Source organism: Heterodontus francisci, chromosome 10, assembly GCF_036365525.1.
Source record: "Heterodontus francisci isolate sHetFra1 chromosome 10, sHetFra1.hap1, whole genome shotgun sequence".
In the NCBI taxonomy this organism is placed as follows: Eukaryota; Metazoa; Chordata; class Chondrichthyes; order Heterodontiformes; family Heterodontidae; genus Heterodontus; species Heterodontus francisci.
In genome coordinates, this window is record NC_090380.1 from 52,938,502 (window position 1) to 52,959,991 (window position 21,490).

General features: G+C 44.5%; 2 protein-coding genes across 2 annotated transcripts in view; one reads left to right on the forward strand and one right to left on the reverse strand.

Moving 5' to 3' along the window:
* Nucleotides 1-6,288, reverse strand: part of pola1 (polymerase (DNA directed), alpha 1) — a 314,072-nt gene extending 307,784 nt beyond the window's left edge. The window contains exons 1-2 of the mRNA XM_068040569.1: nt 6,174-6,288; nt 857-981 (exon numbers count right to left, since the gene is read on the reverse strand). Of these exons, the coding sequence (XP_067896670.1) occupies nt 857-981; nt 6,174-6,216 (168 nt within the window). The 5' untranslated portion in view covers nt 6,217-6,288. The remainder of the gene's footprint in view (nt 1-856; nt 982-6,173) is intronic.
* Nucleotides 6,289-14,849: 8,561 nt separating this feature from the next.
* The window catches only part of LOC137374446 (choline-phosphate cytidylyltransferase B), a 116,845-nt gene continuing 110,204 nt past the window's right edge, over nt 14,850-21,490 (forward strand). Inside the window, exon 1 of the mRNA XM_068040572.1 lies at nt 14,850-14,976. Coding sequence (XP_067896673.1) covers nt 14,902-14,976 — 75 coding nt within the window. The 5' untranslated portion in view covers nt 14,850-14,901. The remainder of the gene's footprint in view (nt 14,977-21,490) is intronic.

Consider the following 21,490-nt stretch of genomic DNA (forward strand, 5'->3'; position numbering starts at 1 on the left):
TTGCCACCTTCAGGGAACAGTGGACCTGATAGATTTAAGGTATGGGGCAGGAGGTTTAGAGGGGATTTGAGGGAAAGAATTTTCACCCAGAGGGTGGTTGGAATCTGGAACGCACTGCCTGAAGAGACGGTGGAGGCAGGAACCCTCACTACATTTAAGAAGTATTTAGATGAGCACTTGAAACGCCATAGCATACAAGGCTACGGGCCAAGTGCTGGAAAATGGGATTAGAATAGTTCGGTGCTTGATGGCCGGCGCAGACACAATGGGCCGAAGGGCCTGTTTCTGTGCTGTACATCTCTGACTCTATCCTTCCAGCCACATATTGGCAATCAGACTCTCTCTCTCCCCATCTGGTCTAGCGCATGACATGGAGCAATCCAGAAATTACAACCTTGGTGGTTTTACTTGTTAATTTAGAATGCAGCTCTTTGAACTGTTTTTGCAGAACCTCAAACTGATCCTATTTGACATTCGTTCCCATATAAACCATGACTTCTGACAACTCTCTTTCTCATTCCAGAGCCATTGGTGTATACTCCATGATGTCCTGAACTCTGGCACCTGTGAAGCAACTTACCATTGAGGACTTTAGATCATGCCTACAAAAGACACTGCCTACCCTTTTGACTGTAGAATCTTCTACAATGCCTACAAATACTGTTTCTCCCATAGGCAACTAGTCAACTGATATCAGTCACATGAACTTGGCTTCCTTATCAACACAAATAATTAAATGGAGACTATTGCTGTGGAAATTTAATGATCAGAATTTTGGAGTCAACATACCTTTCCTTAGCCAGAAGTACAATTTCTTCCCCCATGGAATTGGCTTTTCAAAAGTTAACAGGTTTACCTCATATTTTACTTTCTCGCCAGCCTTGACCTTCTTCAGGCGTTCTAGTGCCGCTGCTCGTCCTCCTTTCTCTTTGCGATCACGTTTTGAGCGTGTTACTGCCAGGCCACATGAGTCAGCGCCATCTGAAAAATTACATTTAAAAATCAGATCATACATTTATCCACGCTGATGTAGGGAGTGGAATGAACTGGACTGCTCTTCGAAAGAGCTGACACAGACTCGATGGGTCGAATAACCTCCTTCTGTGCAGTACTATTCTATGATTCTGCGAGCTTCACTTTAGAACTAGCGTCTATAGAAAACCTAGCTCTCAATGGGATCACCTTCCAAACAGTACGATGCAAACAGGCCTCATCTGGAAATTTGTATTCATACAGGGGGAATTTAAATACAGTTAAATAAACAAAAATCTGGACTAAAATGTTAGTCTCCGTAACGGTAACCATGAAACTACCAGATTATGGTAAAAACCCATCTGATTTATTAATGTCCTTTGGGAAAGAAATCGGCCATCCTTACCTGGTCTGGCCAATATATGACTCCAGACCCACAGTGTTGTAGACCATTAACTGTACTCTAAAATTGCCTCGCAAGCCACTCAGTAGTATCAAACTGCTACAAGAAGATAAAACTGGATGGAGCACCTGGCATTGAGCTTGGCATCAGACACAAGGCACACACTGCCCAGTTGACCCTGAAAAAGATGATCTGGGGATTGTGTCAAAATTGGGAGAGCTGTCCCAGACTAGTCAAGCAACAGCCTGACATAGACATACTCACTGACTCATACCTTACAGCCAAAGTCTGAGACTCCTTAATCACCATCCCAGGGTATGTCCTGTCCCACCAGCAGTGGCGGCACAGTGGTATACAGTCAGCAGGGAGTTCTGCAGTCCTCAACATTGACTCCAGACTCCATGACGTCTCATGGCATCAGGTCAAACATAGGCAAGGAAACCTCCTGCTGATTGCTTAGCTGAGGGAGGGTGGTAGGTGGTTATCAGTATTCCTCCATGTTGAACACTACTTGGAAGAAGCACAGAGGGTGGCAAGGGCACAGATTGTACTCTGGGTGGGGGACTTCAACGTCCATCACCAAGAGTGGCTCGGTACAACCACTAATGACAGAGCTGGCTGAGTCCTGAAGGACATATCTGCCAGACTGGGCCTGCAGCAGGCGGTGAGAGATCCAATACAAGAGAAAATCCTACTTGACCTCATCCTCACCAATCTACCTGCCGCAGATAAACCTGTTCATGATGGCATTCATGGACATGACCACCGCACAGTCCTAGTGGCGATGAAGTCCGCCTTCATCCCTCCATCACGTTGTGTGACGTACCACTGCATTAAATAGGATAGATTCAGAACAGGTCTAACAACTTAAAACTGGGCATCCACGAGGCGCTGTGGGACACTGGCAGCAGCAGAATTGTATTCAACCACAACCTGTAACCTCATGGTCTGAAATATCCCTCACACTATTACCATCAAGCCAGGGGACCAACATTGGTTCAATGTAGAGCGTAGAAGTGCATACCAGAAGCAGCACCAGGCATACCTAAAAATGAGGTGTAAACCTGGTGAAGCTACAGCACAGGACTATATGCATGCAAAAGAGCAGAAGCAGCATGCTACAGACAGAGCTAGGTGATCCCATAGCCAACAGATCAGATCAAAGCTCTGCAGTCCTGCCACAGCCAGTCGAGAAAGGTGGTGGACAATTAAACATCCCCATCCTCAATGATGTCAGAGACCAGCATGTGAGTGGAAACAACAAGGCTAAAGCGTCTGCAACCAGCTTCAGCCAGAAGTGCCATGTGACCAACCCATCTCGGCCTCCTTCTGAGGTCCCCACCATCACAGAAGCCAGTCTTCAGCCAATTCCATACGCTCCATGTGATATCAAGCAACGGCCGAGCACACTGGATACAGCAAAGGCTATGGAACCTGACAACATCCTGGTTGTAATGCTAAAGATTTGTGCTCCAGACCTCGCCGTGCCCCTCGCCAAGCTGTTCCAGTCCAGCTCTAACACTGGCATCTGCCCGACAATGTGGAAAATTGGCCAGATGTGCCCTTTTTAAAAAAAAAGCAGAACAAACCCAATCTGGCCAATTACCACCTCATCAGTCTACTCAATCATCAGCAAGGTGATGAAAGGTGACGTTGACAGTGCTATCAAGTGGCTCATACTCAGCAACAACCTGCCTACCGATGTTCAGTTTGGGATCCACCAGGGTCACTCAGCTCCAGACCTCATTACAGCCTTGGTCCAAATATTGACAAGAGCTGAAATCCAGTGACAGCGACTGTCGTTGACTTCAAGGCAGCACTTGACCGAGTATGGTATCTAGGCTCCACGACCTTCTGGTCAGCTATTCTGTGACCTTGTCCTATTTACACCTTTTCCTTTGTTATCTCTTGCCCCACCCCCGCTTTACTTGCTTATAACCTTTTACATTTCTAATATTTGCTAGTTCTGAAGGAGGGTCACTGACCTGAAACGTTAATTCTGCTTCTCTTTCCACAGATGCTGCCAGACCTGCTGAGTATTTCCAGCATTTCTTGTTTTTATTTCAGATTTCCACATCCGCAGTATTTTGCTTTTATTATGGTACCTAGGAGCCCTAGCATAATTGAAGACAATGGGAATCGGGGGGGGGGGGGGGGGGTAAACTCTCTACCAGTTGGTTTCTGCCCCTATCAGTACCAAAATGACTCTCAAAGTCACAAACGACATATTACGTGACGGCGACAAAAGTAAACTTTCCCTCCTCTCAACTTGGCTGCAGCATTTGATACAGTTACCCACACCATTCTCCTCCAACGCCTCTCCACTGTCGTCCAGCTGGGTGGGACTGCACTCATCTGTTTCCATTCTTATCTAATCATAGACAGTAAATCACATGCAGTGGCTTCTCTTCCCATTCCTGCACCATTACCTCTGGTGTCCCCCAAGGATCTATCCTTGGCTCCCTCCTATTTCTCATCCAAATCCTGCCCCCCACACCAGCTCCGGCCACATCATCCAAAAGCAGAGCCTTAGTTTTCACAGGTACACAGACCATGGCCAGCTCCACATCACCATCACCTCACTTGACTCCTCCACTGTTGCTAAATTATCAGACTGCTTATCCGACATCTAGTACTGGATGAGCAGAAATTTCCTCCAATTAAATATTGGGAAGACTGAAGCCATTTGCCTTTTGGTCCCCGCTCCAAACTCCATTCCCGAGCTACCGACTCCATCCCTCTCTGACAACAGTGGGGCGGCGCAGTGGTTAGCACCGCAGCCTCACAGCTCCAGTGACCCGGGTTCGGTTCTGTGTACTGCTTGTGCGGAGTTTGCAAGTTCTCCCTGTGACTGTGTGGGTTTCCGCCGGGTGCTCCGGATTCCTCCCACAGCCAAAGACTTGCAGGTTGATAGGTAAATTGGCCATTGTAAATTGCCCCTAGTGTAGGTAGGTGGTAGGAGAATTAAGGGAAGGTGGGGATGTAGTAAGGAATATGGGATTAATGTATGATTAGTATAAATGGATGATTGATGGTCAGCACAGATTCGGTGGGCCAAAGGGCCTGTTTCAGTGCTGTATCTCTCCATGACTAAGACTCTATAACTGTGAGACTAAACCAGACTGTTCACAACCTTGGGTGTCATTTTGACCCCGTGATGAGCTTCTGACCTCATATCCACACCATCACTAAAACATCCTAATTTAGAAGGGGAGGAACATTTAAACATTTTTAAATATAAAACAGGGACTTTTGGCATCTCTACAGCATTGCCAGGAGTTTCACTCAGTGATTTACCATCAGCAAACAAGTGTCAGTGCACTGCAAGGTCACAGGTGAAGCAATGAAGTCCCATACTAACTCAAACTTCCTCCGTTAATGTACTGAGTTAACAAAGTTAAATCACTTTTAAAGCCATCATCCTGGAGTGAGAATCGAAAATAAAAATAAAAAGCAGACTGTTCCAGTACACTGGCTGTACATTCAACCCTCAGTACCCAGCTCTCACACGCCAGCTGAATCTCTAACACATGAGAACTTAGTCATTCACAACACAGAAGGAGGCCATTCGGTCCATCGAGTCCAGGCCAGCTCTCTGTGGAGCTATCCAGTCAGTCCCACTCCACCAATCGATCCCCTTAGCCCTGCAAGTTTATTTCCTTCAAGTGGCCATCCAATTTCCTTTTGAAATCATTGATTATCTCTGCTTCCACCACCCTCGTGGACAGTGAATTCCAGACTATCACCACCCGCTGCGTAAAAACGTGCTTCCTAATATTCCTCCTGCAACTCTTGCCCAAAACCTTCAATCTGTCTCCCCTAGTCCTTGCACCATTAGTTAATAGGAGCAGTTTATCTTTGTCTAACTTATCTAAGTCTGTCAAAATCTTGTACATTTCTATTAGATCTCCCCTCAATCTCCTTTGCTCCAAGGAGAAAAACCCCAGCTTCTCCAACCTAACCTTGTAATTAAAATCCCCCATTCCTGAAACCATTCAGGTAAATCTTCTCTGCACCCTCTCAAGGCTGCTCACATCCTTCCTGAAGTGTGGTGACCAGAACTGGATGTAACACTCCAGTTGGAGCCTAACCAGAGTTTTATAAAGGCTCAGTATAACTTCCCTACTTTTGTATTCAACGTCTCTATTTATGAAGCCCAAGATCCCACATGCTAACCACTCTCCCAATTTGTCCTGCCACCTTCAAAGATCGATGCACATGCACCCCCAGGTCCCTCTGTTCCTGCACACTCTTTAGAACTGTGCCGTTAAGTATATATTGCCTCTCCCTATTCCTTCTACCAAAATGCATCACCTCACACTTGTCAATATTAAATTCCATCTGCCACCTCTCTGCCCTTTCTGCTGGCCTATCTATGTCCTGTTGCAGGCAATTCATATCATCCTCACTGTTTGCCACACCTCCAAGTTTGGTGTCATCTGCAAACTTTGAAATTCTACTCTATTCCAAGATCAAAGTCATTTATACTTAGCAAAAAAGCAGTGGTCCTAGCACTTGGAACAGCTTAAACAAATAAGTACAGCAGTAACACCAAGGGCATGGCTCCTGTACATCAGATGTATCACTCAGCAGATGCACAAGCAAAATGTAGAATACAAGTCCTGTATCTGTAAAACTTAGTAAACAGCTCTTGTACACTACATGCATCAGCAACACGCAGCACATGAATCCTGTACATCAGCTGTATGTGTCCTGCCTGGTGCCTAGCTCCTCTCTCTCCCCCACCTTGTACCCAGCCCCCTCTTCCCTTGACTCCATATCTCTCTCTCTCCATTACCATGCTGTTCGGGCTCGGCTCCAGTCTCCCTCTCCGGGCCCATTCTTTTCCTCCTCGGCCCGCTGTTGGTTTACAACGAAATCTGGCGCCAAATCCTCCGGAACTAAAAGTGAATGAAATTGCTGGGCCGGAAAACGTCACACAGTAGCGCGCCAATCGGAAGAGTGAATAATTGAGCGCGGCCATCTTTGATCAAGTCATTAATTTCTGTCTGTCTTTTGAATGAGGGAGGGAGGGAGAGAAAGGAGGTTTCTGTACCGAGCTGATGGACTCGCAAGGACATCAACAGTCAAATAAACGATCAGTTGCTTCCACATACGTTCAGATATATCCTCAAAGTAGGAATACCGGTGTGAAATGATTGCAATATTGAAAATTTCCAAATTCTGGTATATCTTCAAATTATGCCTTTAAAAAACTTACATTTATATGGTGCCTTCAACAACAACAGGATGTCCCAAAGCGTTTTATAGCCAATGAAGTACACTTTTGAATTGTTAAAATGTAGGTTATACAGCAGCCTGTTTGCACACAGCAAGCTCCCATAAACAGCAATGTGATAACCAGATAATCTGCTTTTGTAAAGGGATTGAGGGCGAACTCCCCTGCTCTTCTGTGAAATAATGCTGTGGTGTCTTCTATATCCACCTGAGAAAACAAATAGGGCCTCAGGTTAACATCTTATCTGAAAGGCAGTACCTCCAACAGGGCAGCACTCCCTCAGTACTGGACTGGAGTCTCAATTTTGATTTTATACTTAGGACACAGGAAGGGGACTTGAACCTATAACCTTCTGGTCATAGAGACAAGAGTGCTACCAACTGAACCACAGCAGACATGCAAAATTAGAGGCCAAATGATATTTGCCAAGCAAGAGGCAGTTGAAGAAGCCATCCAGTACTGCTGGGAACTGTGACAAGGCTGCATTCAATTTTGGTTACTTACAGTGGTATTTTGACATAAAGAACATGAGCTACAGAGCAGAGAGAGAAAGGAAAAAGAATTTGCCTTTATTTAGCTCTTTACACATCCTATCCCAAAGTGCTTCAAAGCTAATTAATTGCTTTTATAGCTTTTCTTAGATAAATTGCAATGTGCATATAAGGTCCCACATACAGCAATGATCTGGTTTTGGTGAGGATGGTTGGAGGAGAAATGTTGGCTGCGACAGCTGGAGAATGCCCAGCACTTTGTCTTACCAGGGGATCTGAACAGGCAGATGGGACCTCATTTAATGTCTCATCTGAAACCCAACACCTCTGACAATACAGCACTCCTTTAGGTCTGCACTGCAGCGTCAACTCAGATAATGTGCTCAAGTCTTGGAATGGAGCTTGAACCCACGTTACTCTGATCCAGAGGGGAGAACCTAACCCTCTAAATTATCCCGCAAAATGTTTTCTCACTCATAAATAAGACCCTGCCCATATGTCTATCTTGAGGTAATGTCAAAATCTTGGGCCTGACTAAAGCCTGGCTTACTGCTTTTGACCTCATTCTCACTGAGGCCGCTCCAGCCAGCTTCATATTCGATAACATTCCCAACCACAATCGCCATGGTGATGGCATGGCCATCATCTCCGGATACCACCTTGGCTGTCACCCTATACTTTTGGCTTCTTTTCCACAGTTACCCTTACCCTTTGACACCCACTTCTCCTTTAAGAAAGTGTTTCAATACAATGATTGAAAAACTGTCAGTTTAATAACCTCTGTCTAAGTGCTTAATATAATTGAAATCAAAATTGAATTTGTCTTAATACAATTGCCAACTGAACTAAATGTTTATTATAAGTTCAGTATGAATTGAACACCTTCCATAAACTAAGGGGCTGATTTGTGGCCTTGCAATGCACTAGAGAAATAGGTGGGACCTATTATACCAGGTCTCTGACCCAATTTCACTGTCTCCAAGTTTTCTATCGGGAATTGGGTGGAGATGGAGGAAGAGCATTGCACCTCAGTGAGTTGTCAAAATTAAAATTAATGCAAGTTAAGACCAGGTGATGTCATCTTGACCTGTGGCCTTCTCCTGCACTTCTGCCAGTTTCGGTCAGTTGCTGTCTGCCTCCATTTCAAGTGGGTGCTGAGGGCCTAAAAGTCACATTGTAACTGACTGCCAAGGGTATGAATAATGTTTTTCAAATTTAGGGGATTTGAAGCAACATGTCAAATTTTGCTGTGGTGGGTCTTCTCCCCAGAAACACCTCAATGTTCATAGAGATTAGATTCCTGAACAGAATAATGGAAATCCCCTTTAGAATTCTCTATTTGTGTTTGTTATGACCAGGTGAGAAAGGGGTCTAGGGATTCCCTCTCAGCCTCTTCCTGGTTTGACCGTAACAGGATTTAATTTTTTAAACACTGTGGTTTTAGCTTCCCCTCAGTGAATCCTTGTTCAGCACTCTCCAGTTGTAATGGCAATGAAATCAACCAGACAGGTTTTCTTAGATTTAAACAGGAAAGGTATAAGTTTATTAACTTTAAAATTCTAATTCAGTTATAACTACTAAAATACCCGACGCGACCATGCTAGCATGCACACGCAGTAAACACACGTGCAGATAGAGATAGAAAAGGAGAAAGAATCAAGGGGAAAGGTTTGACTCAATAGCTGGAGTTCATTTACTGTCTTTTGAGTTTGATGTAAAGTATTTGACTGCAGTTCAATCTTGCTGTCTCGTTGGGGCCCAGTACACACTTTCAAATTTGCTTCGATGGTTTTCTGTCTTCTTGAAATCCAATTGCTGTTTCTTCTTTTCATGAGAGAGAGAGAGAGAGACAGGGAGAGATGTTTTCTCTTCAAGTTCAGTTGCAGTCTGATCTCAAACTGTTCTGTGAACACAATTCAAACTAAACCTGGGCCAGCAGGCCAGGCATGTAACTAGCTCTTTTTTTCGGGACAACCTGCCCGGCGAGGTTTTGTGGATTCTTTCAATCTTAGAAGACATCCTCAGTAGGGGGCTGGAATGCTGATTTCACACATTCCATGTCTGGTGATCAAAAGCCATTTGGTTAATTGAATCAGGGAGTAGTACCATTGTCTTCTCCAGGCAACTGTCTCTTAGAATGCAAATATTTCCAACCACTGTCCTGCTTTAATGCAGGTGCAGCCATGTTTTCAGTCCAGTAACAGTTTAAAATTAATGTTTCATATGATGAAATTAATATGCCTCATTCTTGGCAGGTGTGGTTTTCATCACAGTGTTATTTGAAGGATGAGGAGGATGACGACATTTTAGATTCCAGGGAACAGAAGCATCACTACATAAGTAGAGCATCTCTACACCTGTACCCTCTAGAAAGGATTTATAATCCCTCGAGGACCTCTTTTACACATTTTGTGCGTAACAGGCATAGTGTACTGCAAGCTTCCCTTATAGCCCAGTAGGTAAATGAGTTGTTCAGTGTAGCACGAAGGTGGTCCCAGTTTTGATTCCCTGTCTTTACTGGGTTAGTTGATCTTAGCTGTAGCAGCAGTTGGGACATAAAAATTTGCCTCAGCACCCTAGGCTAGGGAAAGGAAAAATTGCCTGGAGACCTCAGTCCTAATTGTTATCCAGTAACATCTACAGGAATGGGCAAGTATGTGGACTTTGGGTGAGAACAGGATTAGGCTATCACATGAAGAATGACCATTTGACAAGCAAGCGGGGGGAGATGTGACATCTGTGCAGTCTGTCTTAGCTGGATTCAGAGCCTCCTCCAAAGAAATAGATTTGAACTATAATTTTGACTATTTGCTCCTTTTTTTCTCCTGTCCTCAAGGTGATAACACCTGCTGAGATATTGTCCCAAGGGACAGTAACAGAGAAGGTTGATGAGGGGAAAACAATGGATGTTGTCTACATGAATTTTAAGAAAGCCATTGACAAAGTACCACATAAAAGGCTAGTTAACAAAACTGAGGTGCATGGAATAGGCGGGTCAGTGTTAGCTTGGATAAAAAGTTGTCCTAAGGCCAGAAAATAGCTTATCTGATAAATGGTTGTTTTCAGACTGGACGTCCCAAGGTTCAATGGTGGGACCAATGCTTACATATAATATATATATATATAATACAGAGTGAAATTTCAAAATTTGTTGATGATACCAAACTTGGGGGTGTGGCAGACTTTGAGGATGATACCAATCAACTGCAACAGGACAGAGGCTAGCAGAATGGGCATTCAAGTCACAGATGGAACTTAATACAGAAAAATGTGAGGTGATGTTTTTTAGCAAAAAGAATAGGGAGAGATAATATAGACCAAATGCCACAGTTCTAAAGAGTGTACAGGGACAGCGGGACCTGGGGGGTTCATGTGCATCATTTTTTAAATGTGGCAGGACATATTGAGAGAGTAGTTAGCAAAGAATATGGGATTTAGGCTTCATAAATGAAGGTGTTGAGTACAAAAGCAGGGAGATTACAAAGCTCTGGCTATGCCCCAAGTAAAGTATTGCATCCAGTTATGATCATCGTAATTGGTTACGGCCACCTGGTGAGGGTGGTTTGCACTGTTCAACTCCCACCTGACTGCAGCAAGTATTTTTTGGTTATGAGGGTATAACCCTAACTTGTTTTATTTGTCAAATGAACAGCTGCCTTGTGGGCGTCTCGGGAGAGACCACGGCTAAGGGAGTAAACCCTAACAGAAAATCCGGAGTGGAACCCCGTAGGCGGTCATGTGTCACCTTTGGCATGTTTCCGGCAGTTCCTGCAGCCATACCGGTGCCAAACGTCGTGCTCTGCACTCCTTTGGACCCCACCAGAAAGGCCGAGAGGGGGGTTTTGACGCTTGGGCAACTCTCAACCTCCATACATTCGCCCAGGCATGCGCCATGGAGAGGTCACTCCATAGTTGCCTCACAGCGACTGACACCACTGACCACCTCTAGGCGCTTACCCATTGTCTCTCGAGACAAGGAGGCCAAAGAAAGAAAGACTTTAGGAAGGATGTGAGTGTCCTTGAGCTGGTGGAGAGGAGATTTACCAGAATGATTTCAGGGATGGAGGATTTTGGCTACAAGGTTAGATTGGAGAAGCTGGGGTTATTCCCCGTGGAGAAAAGGAGATTGAGGGGAGATTTGATAGAAGTTTACAAGATTACGACAGGTTTGGATAGGGTAGACAAAAAATAAGTTAGTCCCATTAGGTGATGCTACAAGGATTAAGGGAGACAGATTTAAGGTTTTGGGGAAGAGATGCAGGGGGGATGTGAGGAAGAACTTTTTTAACTGAACGAGTGCTAATGACCTGGAGCTCGCTGCCTATGAGGGTGGTGGAAGTGGAGGCAATGAATGATTTCAAAAGGAAATTGGATGGGCACTTGAAGGAAATAAACTTACAGGGCTACGGGGTTAGAGCCAGGGAATCTAAGCCTGAGCGCATACCCACTAACATGAGAGTATCTGCCTTGGTGGAAGGTGCAGGGGAATGATGTGATGGTGCATCCTCTGAATGTTTTTTCTCCTCCTCCTTGATGGCAGGCTCTCTGTCCCAGCAGCTGCACTTGATTCCAAAGTTCCATAACCTGCATGAGAGAACACAAACATTTGTGGTTAGGTTGTTCAGATCTCCTCATGCCAACCATGCTTGATGTGGATCTTCAGAAGTGTGGTGGAGAAATCATGAACACAGAGTCTCTTACTCTCTTGTGCGCACACTCCAGTCTCACTGTCCGCAATTGCTCAGCAGCCCTGGGGCCTGAGCCCTGGCTAGCTCCAGAGCCTCCTCCTCTGGTGGCATCAGATGATGCACATGAGGGATCTCAACACCAGTCCTTGATGTCTCCCTGGTGATATGGGCCTGTTTCTCCTGCAAGCGGAAAGGGAGATACAGTTAGACCTTGCACAAAGAACATCAGAACATTTATGCTAGCGGCAGTACCTCATCCTGATGGGATCTCTCAAATGGCTCCCCCCCATATCTGCTCTCAGAGGATGTAAGGGAGGTGGGAGGCGGTGGCGGGGGCGGGGTGAACTCTGAAAGAAGCAGCCTGTCGCCGATATGCAGCCATGCATCTGACAGGATATGGTAATGCCTCACCCCCTTGCCACTGCCTTTGTGGTCACGCTCACCATGTAGCAAGCCCCAAAGAGGGGATATGTATGGAGGACTCACCTTGGTGAAGCGAAGAAGGTCGTTGACCCTCTTCCTGCACTGGACCCAGTTACGGGGGTGGGGGGGTGACCCCACGGCTACTAAACTCCTCTGCGATCTCCATCTAGGCATGTTTGGTCAGGTATGAGGGTCTCTCCTTCCAGTCCCTTGGAAAGAGGACCTCTCACCTTTTCCTTATATCCTGGAGGAGAATCTCCAGGAAGGCATCGCTAAACCATGGGGCCACCTGGTGTCTTTTTTTTTATTCATTCATGGGATGTGGGCGACACTGGCCAGGCCAGCATTTATTGCCCATCCCTAATTGCCCTTGAGTAGGTGGTGGTGAGCTGCCTTCTTGAACACAGTGGCACAGTGGTTAGCACCGCAGCCTCACAGCTCCAGGGACCCGGATTCGATTCTGGGTACTGCCTGTGCGGAGTTTGCAAGTTCTCCCTGTGTCTGCGTGGGTTTTCGCCGGGTGCTCCGGTTTCCTCCCACATCCAAAGACTTGCAGGTAATAGGTAAATTGGCTGTTGTAAATTGCCCCTAGTGTAGGGAGGTGTTGGGAATATGGGATTACTGTAGGGTTAGAATAAATGGGTGGTTGTCGGTCGGCACAGACTTGGTGGCCCGAAGGGCCTGTTTCAGTGCTGTATCACTAAATAAAATAAAAATAAAACCGCTGCAGTCCATTTGGGGTAGGTACACCCACAGTGCTGTTAGGAAGGGAGTTCCAGGATTTTGACCCAGCGACAGTGAAGGAACGGCGATATAGTTCCAACTCAGGATGGTGTGTGACTTGGAGGGCAACTTGCAGGTGGTGGTGTTCCCATGTATTTGCTGCCTTTGTCCATCTAGTTGGTAGAGGTTGCAGGTTTGGAAGGTGCTGTCTAAGGAGCCTTGGTGCATTGCTGCAGTGCATCTTGTAGATGGTACACACTGCTGCCACTGTGCGTCGGTGGTGGAGGGAGTGAATGTTTGTAGATGGGGTGCCAATCAAGCGGGCTGCTTTGTCCTGGATGGTGTTGAGCTTCTTGAGTGTTGTTGGTGCTGCACACATCCAGGCAAGTGGAGAGTATTCCATCACACTCCTGACTTGTGCCTTGTAGATGGTGGACAGGCTTTGGGGTGTCAGGAGGTGAGTTATTCGCCTCAGGATTCCTAGCCTCTGACCTGCTCTTGTAGCCACGGTATTTATATGGCTGCTCCAGTTCAGTTTCTGGTCAATGGTAGCCCCTAGGATGTTGATAGTGGGGGATTCAGTGATGGTAATGCTGTTGAATGTCAAGGGGAAATGGTTAGATTCTCTCTTGTTGGAGATGGTCATTGCCTGGCGCGAATGTTACTTGCCACTTATCAGCCAAAGCCTGGATATTGTCCAAGTCTTGCTGCATTTTTACACGGACTGCTTCAGTATCTGAGGAGTCACGAATGGTGCTGAATATTATGCAACCATCAGCGAACATCCCCACTTCTGACCTTATGATTGAAGGAAGGTCATTGATGAAGCAGCTGAAGATGGTTGGGCCTAGGACACTACCCTGAGGAACTCCTGCAGTGATGTTCTGAAGCTCTTGCCTCGCACAGGGTCAGGAAACTGGCATGCCAGTCGGCACCGGTATTTTTGAATTCAACTTTTTGTCTCTAAGACACTTTCTTTACACACTTTCTTCAGACTTAGAAAAGTAGAGAAGTTTCTTTTCAATGTAATCCCTAAATGTTTATGTGGGAAAAATATATCAATAAAAAAAAATCAAATTTGCTGCATTTCAGGTGCCTCTTCCTCTGGTAAAGTAACTGAAGGGAAGGAGTCAGCTGTGTCCTGAAGTGAGTCCATTTTTAAAAAATGGGATCTGAAACATCAGAGATGCCTGGGAGCCCAGTTTCCTTCCCCATTTAATGTTGCCACATAAGTCACTTAATATTTAAGTTGCAGAATGTGCCAACAGGAAAGGAAATTTGGACCACACAACAGTTTGGAGAAGAAGACAAAGTTCTTTACAGAAAAAGGAACTTTATATAATCAAATGCAAATTATATTGAACCCTAATAATTGCCCTTTAGAGTTCCTTTCACTGTTCCTTCCTGAAACATTGCATATAAATCCTGCTTCCAGTCAAATAAAGTTATAAACTAAAAAAAAGTGCACAATGTTAATTTCTCCTTCTATTTTAATCTATTTGTAAGTGTTTCTAGTTATTCAGGTATTCAATTGTTCTGTTTCCATCACACTGTGCCAATATTCAGGACAACAGGAGTTTGTTTTTGTATTTTCTCCTATTAACACCATTCACCCAAAAACATTCCATTGGCAAGCATCCAATATTTTGCCTACTATTCCCACTTTCACTGTCACAAAAGTTTAGTTATGACAAGAACAAGTCAGTATCATTTGGTGCTACAAGGAGATTGAAGCCTGGAAAGTAAATGCAAGAAAAATGGCATCTCAATCTCATCATCAGCTTAAAGCAAAGAGGAGTGATCCTTTACCCAATTCAATACAGTTGCATGGTATGAGGAAACAACTTGGCATGAACTTTGTCCAATGAGCTGTCACCGAGGTGTGTATAAGTGCTGTTTGCTATGAGTGCATTTATCCAAACAGCCTAATCGAGGAAAGACATCAGCAGCAGGAGAGAATTGATGTCTGACAGAAAGCGCAAACAACAGGAGGATGAAGCAGTGGGGGATATGCATATAGTCAAGCTTCTACGGAAGGTAGGAAAGGATTTTGTGTGGGGTGAGGGTGATAATTTCTTCTTGAACTCTGGCCAAGGCATCCATTTGTATATTGTTTTTGCATGTAAATAGCTATTTAGAAATCAAGAGAAAAAAAAAATAATTAAATGTCCTGTTTCATGTTAAAAAAACATTACATTCTGGAAATGTGCAGGCTGTCAGTAACTGATAGAGGAAGGCAGGTTAAAGTTGCAAGTTCAGTAGAACTCACTCCTCATCCAATGCTAACTAAATTCTTGCATATTTCCAGCACATTCTGCTTTTATTTTAGATTTCCAGAACTTTTGTGTTTTCTTTCTACCTTTTAACTCCAATGTTATTCATTCCTTACTGTTTTAGTCAGAGAGGTGTTTCTCTGTGGTACATAAAATGACACAAATTTCCAGCAGGCAGTTTTACAGGTGGTGCTTGATCCAAAAGTCCAGTTGATGTCATGAGTTACAAGAGCAAAGCTCAACAATTTCATGGACTTATGAACGCTGTTCTCTGAATCCCTATTACTTTTGTACTTTAGTTATACAGTTACATATCTGTCACTTCGACATTATGCTACAGTTTGTGTTTCATCTGGAAGTAGGAGTGGAAGGTGCTCCTTCTGCTGTTGGTTATTGGTGAGGGGATGATGTTGCACCATGCAAGTTAAGATTTGAATTCGTATGCCTGTGTATCTATATTGCACGTGCAAAAACTAGAAGGGTATTAGTTTACATGTTTATCAACATATACAACTATAAGCACATTAATATATCATTATATTCCACTAGCCCACCAGGCCAGTCTTCCTATAATGCTCCCCCTGCCCGAGCCCTGAATTCACATCTTTCTCTAGTTTCTCTCCTACCTCCCCCATATCCTCTCTGAGCTCACCTTGTCCACAAATCCCACCTTCTGCTCCCTTGACCATATTACCACTAAGCTGCTGACCTCCCCTCCTGGTCCCTGTTGTATGATTGCCTTTAAGAGCGATGTCCTTTTAAGATCTTAGTATGCTAATGAGCGAAGTGCTAGGACACAGTCACGTGACTCTGAGCCAGAGTAACTCTGCAACTTAACACCCAGAGTAGTGTTCTGTAAATAGTTAGCTCTATAATAGTTTCGCTGTGATAAACCTGTTTTGAGATCTTCAACCAACTGGACTCCACACATCTCATTTATTTTGCATCAGACAACATAAAAGGATTCATTACAGTCAACATGTCAGCCGATATTGTAAACAGTTCTCTCTCTTCAGGTGTTCTCCCTCTTCTTTAAATCTGCTGTCATCACCCCGCTCCTCTAAAAACCAACCCTCGACCCACCATCCATGCAAACTACCATCTGATCTCCAACCTCCCTTTCCTCGCCAAAGTCCTTGAACATGTTGTCACTTCCAAAATCTGTGCCTATCTTTCACAAAACACCACGTTTGTATCCCTCGAATTAGGTTTTTGCCCCTGCCATAGTAAGGAGTTTTATGCTCTCCCCCGTGGCGGGTTTGGAGACAGAGAGAGCATAAAATCAAGTGGGGTGGTGGTGGAGGACAGGGAATGCCCTGCCACCTTCCCACCTCCGTCAAAATTAAGTCCTGTGAATGGCCTTCCCACCCTGCCGCCAATTGAGGCCCTTAACTAAGCAATTAATGCCCAATTAAGGGCCTCATCCTGCTGCTGCCGCAATTAGCCATGTGGCGGGACGGCCCTGTCGCCACATGGGAAGCACGGCATGAAAAACCGTAGGATTGTTTCTCGGCTCCAAGTGGGGGTGGGGGTGGGGTGCTCGTTAAAAGGCACTTAATGCCTGAACGAGGGTCCCGGGCATAGGGAAGGGGGGGCCCACTGAGAGCCCCCCCCACTGCCCTTGCTAACGACATCCTCCCCCATGACTCCCACCACGCGAGACCCCTCCTGCCCTGACCGACCTGTGGGCTGGATCCAGTGACACCCCTGAGCCTCGAGTAGTTACTCCACCGGCAACAGCCACTGTTTCCGCGGTGGTGTTGCTCAATGGAAAAGCTGCCGGCCAATCAGACTTCTGGTGCCGGGGTCCTTAATCCTGTGGAAGCCCACCACAGTCCACTTAAGTGCCTAATTGGTACTAGATTCGGTGGGCCTCCCACAGAAGAGGCGATGCCGGGTTATCGGTGTCACTTCTTCTGGACGTCAAGACCCCTGTTGCCAGCATAAAATCCCAGCCACAGTACCAAAACAGCTCTTATAAAAGTCATAAATTATATCCTATGTGACTGATGTTACAAGTGCTTCCATTTTTTGTTAAATTTTGAAGATTTGTGGTTTAAAACTGAAAAGGCATCCATGCATTTTTTTACAAGAGTCGCTGAGAGGTCTCAACTGTAAACAGTTACTGGAAGGCACCTGTCTTCAAATAATTACACAGCAGGGGTTGTTTTTGACATTGGTAAGATATTTACAGAGAAGTGACAGATCAAGATTTATCGGGGTCACGAGGCTTTACTCCTGACATTGTTTACGGTTTCGCTTTGTACAGTGAGTTGGGATATGGACAATGGTTTGAAAAGACAGTTGGAGAAAACTTGCCAAGCGAGCAACACCCAGCTCAGCCTGTTCCAGATCTTTGAAAAAGCCTGCCAGTTTTCTATCTCTTGAGAAGCTGAGAAGCAAGTGTAAGAGACTGCCTGAAACCCTTGTTACTGCATTTTCCCTGGAAACTTTGCCCAAACTGATCATCAACATCGCCTGACAAGAACTGTTCTAGGAAGATCCCAGTGATAGTCATCTATACATATTTAGGACACCAAATCAAGAAGGACCTCTGACATCTTTTCATATCTTCTCTTTTTTCTTCAAGAATTAGCAAGTATTTTGGCCAACGTATTTTTTTATGTGTTTTTGTATTCGAGCTCTAAAGAGTAAATGTCTATTTTTTTGGTTAGCGTGTGTGTGTGTGTGCGGTTAAAAGGGAACTTTTATATTTCAATCTGTGTGTTACTGCTTTGCTTCATTACTGGTTAAGACTTATTTTATAATAAACTTTAAATTTTGTTATTTATTAAAGGAATGTAGTTGGTGTGTTTTATTTTGGGATAAAAATAGAGTCTATGATTGACTGTATCGGTAAATGGGAAAAAAATTTAAATATATGTTGTGACCTCCCGCCTCAGTCATAACAGTGAGACCAAGGTAAACTTTCCCTCCAAGTCATTCTCGACTTGGCTGCAGCCACACCATCCTCCTCCAATGGCTGTCCACTGTCATCCAGCTGGACAGCTCTCACCTGGTTCTATTCTTAGTTCTACAATCTTAGCCAGAGCATCACTTGCAGTGGATTCTCCTCCCACTCCTGCACCGTTACCTCTGGTGTTCTCCAAGGATCTATCCTTGGCCTCTCCTATTTCTCATCTACATGCTGCCCCTCAGCAAGATGATCCAAAAGCACGGTATTGGATTTCACATGTACGCCTGCTCTACCTTACCACCACCTCTCTCAACTCCTCCCCTGTTGTTAAAGTATCAGACTGCTTGTCCGACATCCAATACTGGATGAGTAGAAATGTCCTCCATTTAAATATTGGGAAGACTGAAGCCATTGTTTTCGGTCCCCACTCTAAACTCCGTTCCCTGGCTACTAACTCCATCCCTCTCCCTGGCAATAGTCTGAAACTAAACCAGTCTGTTCACAGCCTTGGTGTCATATTTGACCCTGAGATCAGCTTCCGACCACATATCTATGCCATCACTAAGACCGCGTCTTTCCACCTCTGGAACATCGCCCGACTTCACCCCAGTCTTAGCTCATCTCCTGTTGAAAGCCTCATTCATGCTTTTGTTACCTCTAGACTTGACTATTCCAAAGCACTCCTGGCTGGTCTCCCACATTCTATCCTCCATAAACTTGCGATCATCCAAAACTCTGCTGGCCGTGTCTTAACTTGCACCAAGTCCGGTTCACATATCACCCTTTTGCTTGCTGACATACATTGGCTCCCATTCAAACAACGTCTGATTTTAAAATTCTCATCCTTGCTTTCAAATCCGTCTGTAGTGTTTTAAGAGTGTTTTGAGATTGCATTGTACACATTGTTCACGTGAGTCTACCATGCACACATGAGCCAGCAGAGTGAGCTGAAAGAGAAAGTGAAAGTAAAACAGAATAAAGAACTCTAGTTATGTTCAACATGCTGCCTCTGTCTCAGTCTTTGCCTTATATTTCTTACTAAACTCAGCTAAACCTTGCTCCAGTCCCAAGAACTTGACAATGGCCATGAAGTAAAAAGAAAAAGGATGGTGAAAAACTGGAAACATGCTTTCAAGTATGAAATTTTGGAAGGTTTTTGTCTGCTTTTATGAAGACAGCATTTTAAGTTGGAAACTGTGTTCAAGTGATACACTGGAAGCTTGTACAATGTGTAGACACACACTGATATCTCCAAATTAACCATCCAGTCAAAAAAAATTCATCTTGGATCATTGCAGAGAAGTTTCCTCTGAAAAGCAACACCATCCAAGATCCTTGATCACGCATTATCACTGCATTGCTGATCAATATGGCATTGTTTATGCCCAACCTACCAACTTTTGAAGTGCATTCAGAGCCATCATCTGTATCCCCACGTTGGCAAAAGTGTCTGCAATGGTTCAAAGGCACAATGGCAGGTTTCGCAATCACAGATGACAATGGGAAAAACGCCTTACAACACTATTGAGGTGAAAAATTAGTAGATATCTTTGAGGCACTTACGCCTGAGAAAAATGACTACAACTTAGCAAAAAATGCACTGATGACCTACTTCACATCCAAGAAAAACACTATATACAAAACCATTGCCTTCCGAAGCACAATCAAGAAGCAAACAAGACAATTGACCAATATTGCACGCGATTGAGACAACTAGCAACAAATGTGACGTTGGTGATGTTGAACATGTTGAATGGAAATCCAAACACAAATAATCGAAGACTGTCTCTCTAGTCAACTATGCTAAAAAGCATTCGAGAAAGACAGAAAGCTGTCAGACCTGCTAGAGTTAGCAAGATCACTGCCATCTTAATGTCCAGGGCTACTGAAGTTGAGGCTGCTAACAGTAACTACCACACTCCAAGTTCAACTCCTGTGAACACTGTTCATTGCTCACATCCCAGGAAACCACCAGCAAAGCAACAACAGCCATCTCACAAACAGAGTTGTGACTTATCCAAAGAACGTTTCCACTGTGGCAGTGCTTAGCCATACCAGGCAGAGTGTGCTGCTACTGGTAAACAGTGTAAAGCTTGTGGAAAATCCAACCACTTTGCTCATGTTTGTCACTCATCAGTAAAATCAATTACAAAGACCAACACCAACAGAAGGGTGCCACGTTTGCATACCACAGAAAAAGGGCGGGAACATTGGCATTGGTATTGGTGAGACCACATCTGGAGTACTATGTACAGTACTGGTCTCCTTATTTAAGGAAGGATGTAAATGCGTCAGAGTACAAAGAAGGTTTACTAGACTAATATCTGGAATGGGCGGGCTGTCTTACGAGGAAAGGTTGGACAGGCTAGGTTTGTATCTGCTGGAATTTAGAAGAGTAAGAGGCGACTTGACCAAAAGATATAAGATCCTGAGGGGTCTTGACAGGGTGGATATGGAAATGATGTTTCCCCTTGTGGGAGAATCTAGAACTAGGAGTCACTGTTTAAAAATAAGTGTCATTTCATTCCTAACCTCACTTCGCTATCTGGCCCCTGACGCAATCTGACAAAACAGGCCACCAAGCGGGAATGGACTAAATCTCACAAACAGGTGGTACACTAGATTAAATGATGTTTGTCAGCAAATTGCACAAATGCCTATTTCGACCTTGAGAAAACTACCCAGCTACTCGTGGATGCAAGCCCAGTAGGCTTAGGTGCAGTTCTCATACAGAAAGACGAGACAGATAACATCAATCGCTGCGATGGCAAGCAGATCATTAACGCCTGTAGAGCAATGTTACTCACTAACAGAGAGAGAAGTGCTCTGAATCACATGGGGTAACTTACACTTTCAGCTCTATCTATCTGGAAGTGCGTTTAAAGTAATAACCAATCATAGACCACGAATGAGTTTGTTCAACAATCCACATAGCAAACCACCCACTCAAATAGAACATTAGATACTCAGACTACGAGTACGAGTTCCATGTTAAGTATCAGCCAGGCAAGCTCAACCCAGTGGACTACCTTTCACAACGTCTGCTGCCAACAGTTGGTCCTAGTCGTCATGAGGAAAAGGTTACTGAACAACATCTTAACTACGTAAGCCTAAATGTGGTGCCAAAGTCGCTAAAACTAGCTGACATCAAAGCAGCAACAAAACAAGATGATGCTTTATAACTATGTATGAAGGCTATAGAATCACAAAACTGGAATGGTGTGAGCGCGAAAGCATCTACAAACAAAATCGCTCATACACTACAAAGTCTTTGTAATGTTCGAAAATAAGCTCACTGTTACAACTGTTACTGCAACAACAGTATTGTCATTCCACACTCATTGAGGGAATGTGTTGTCAC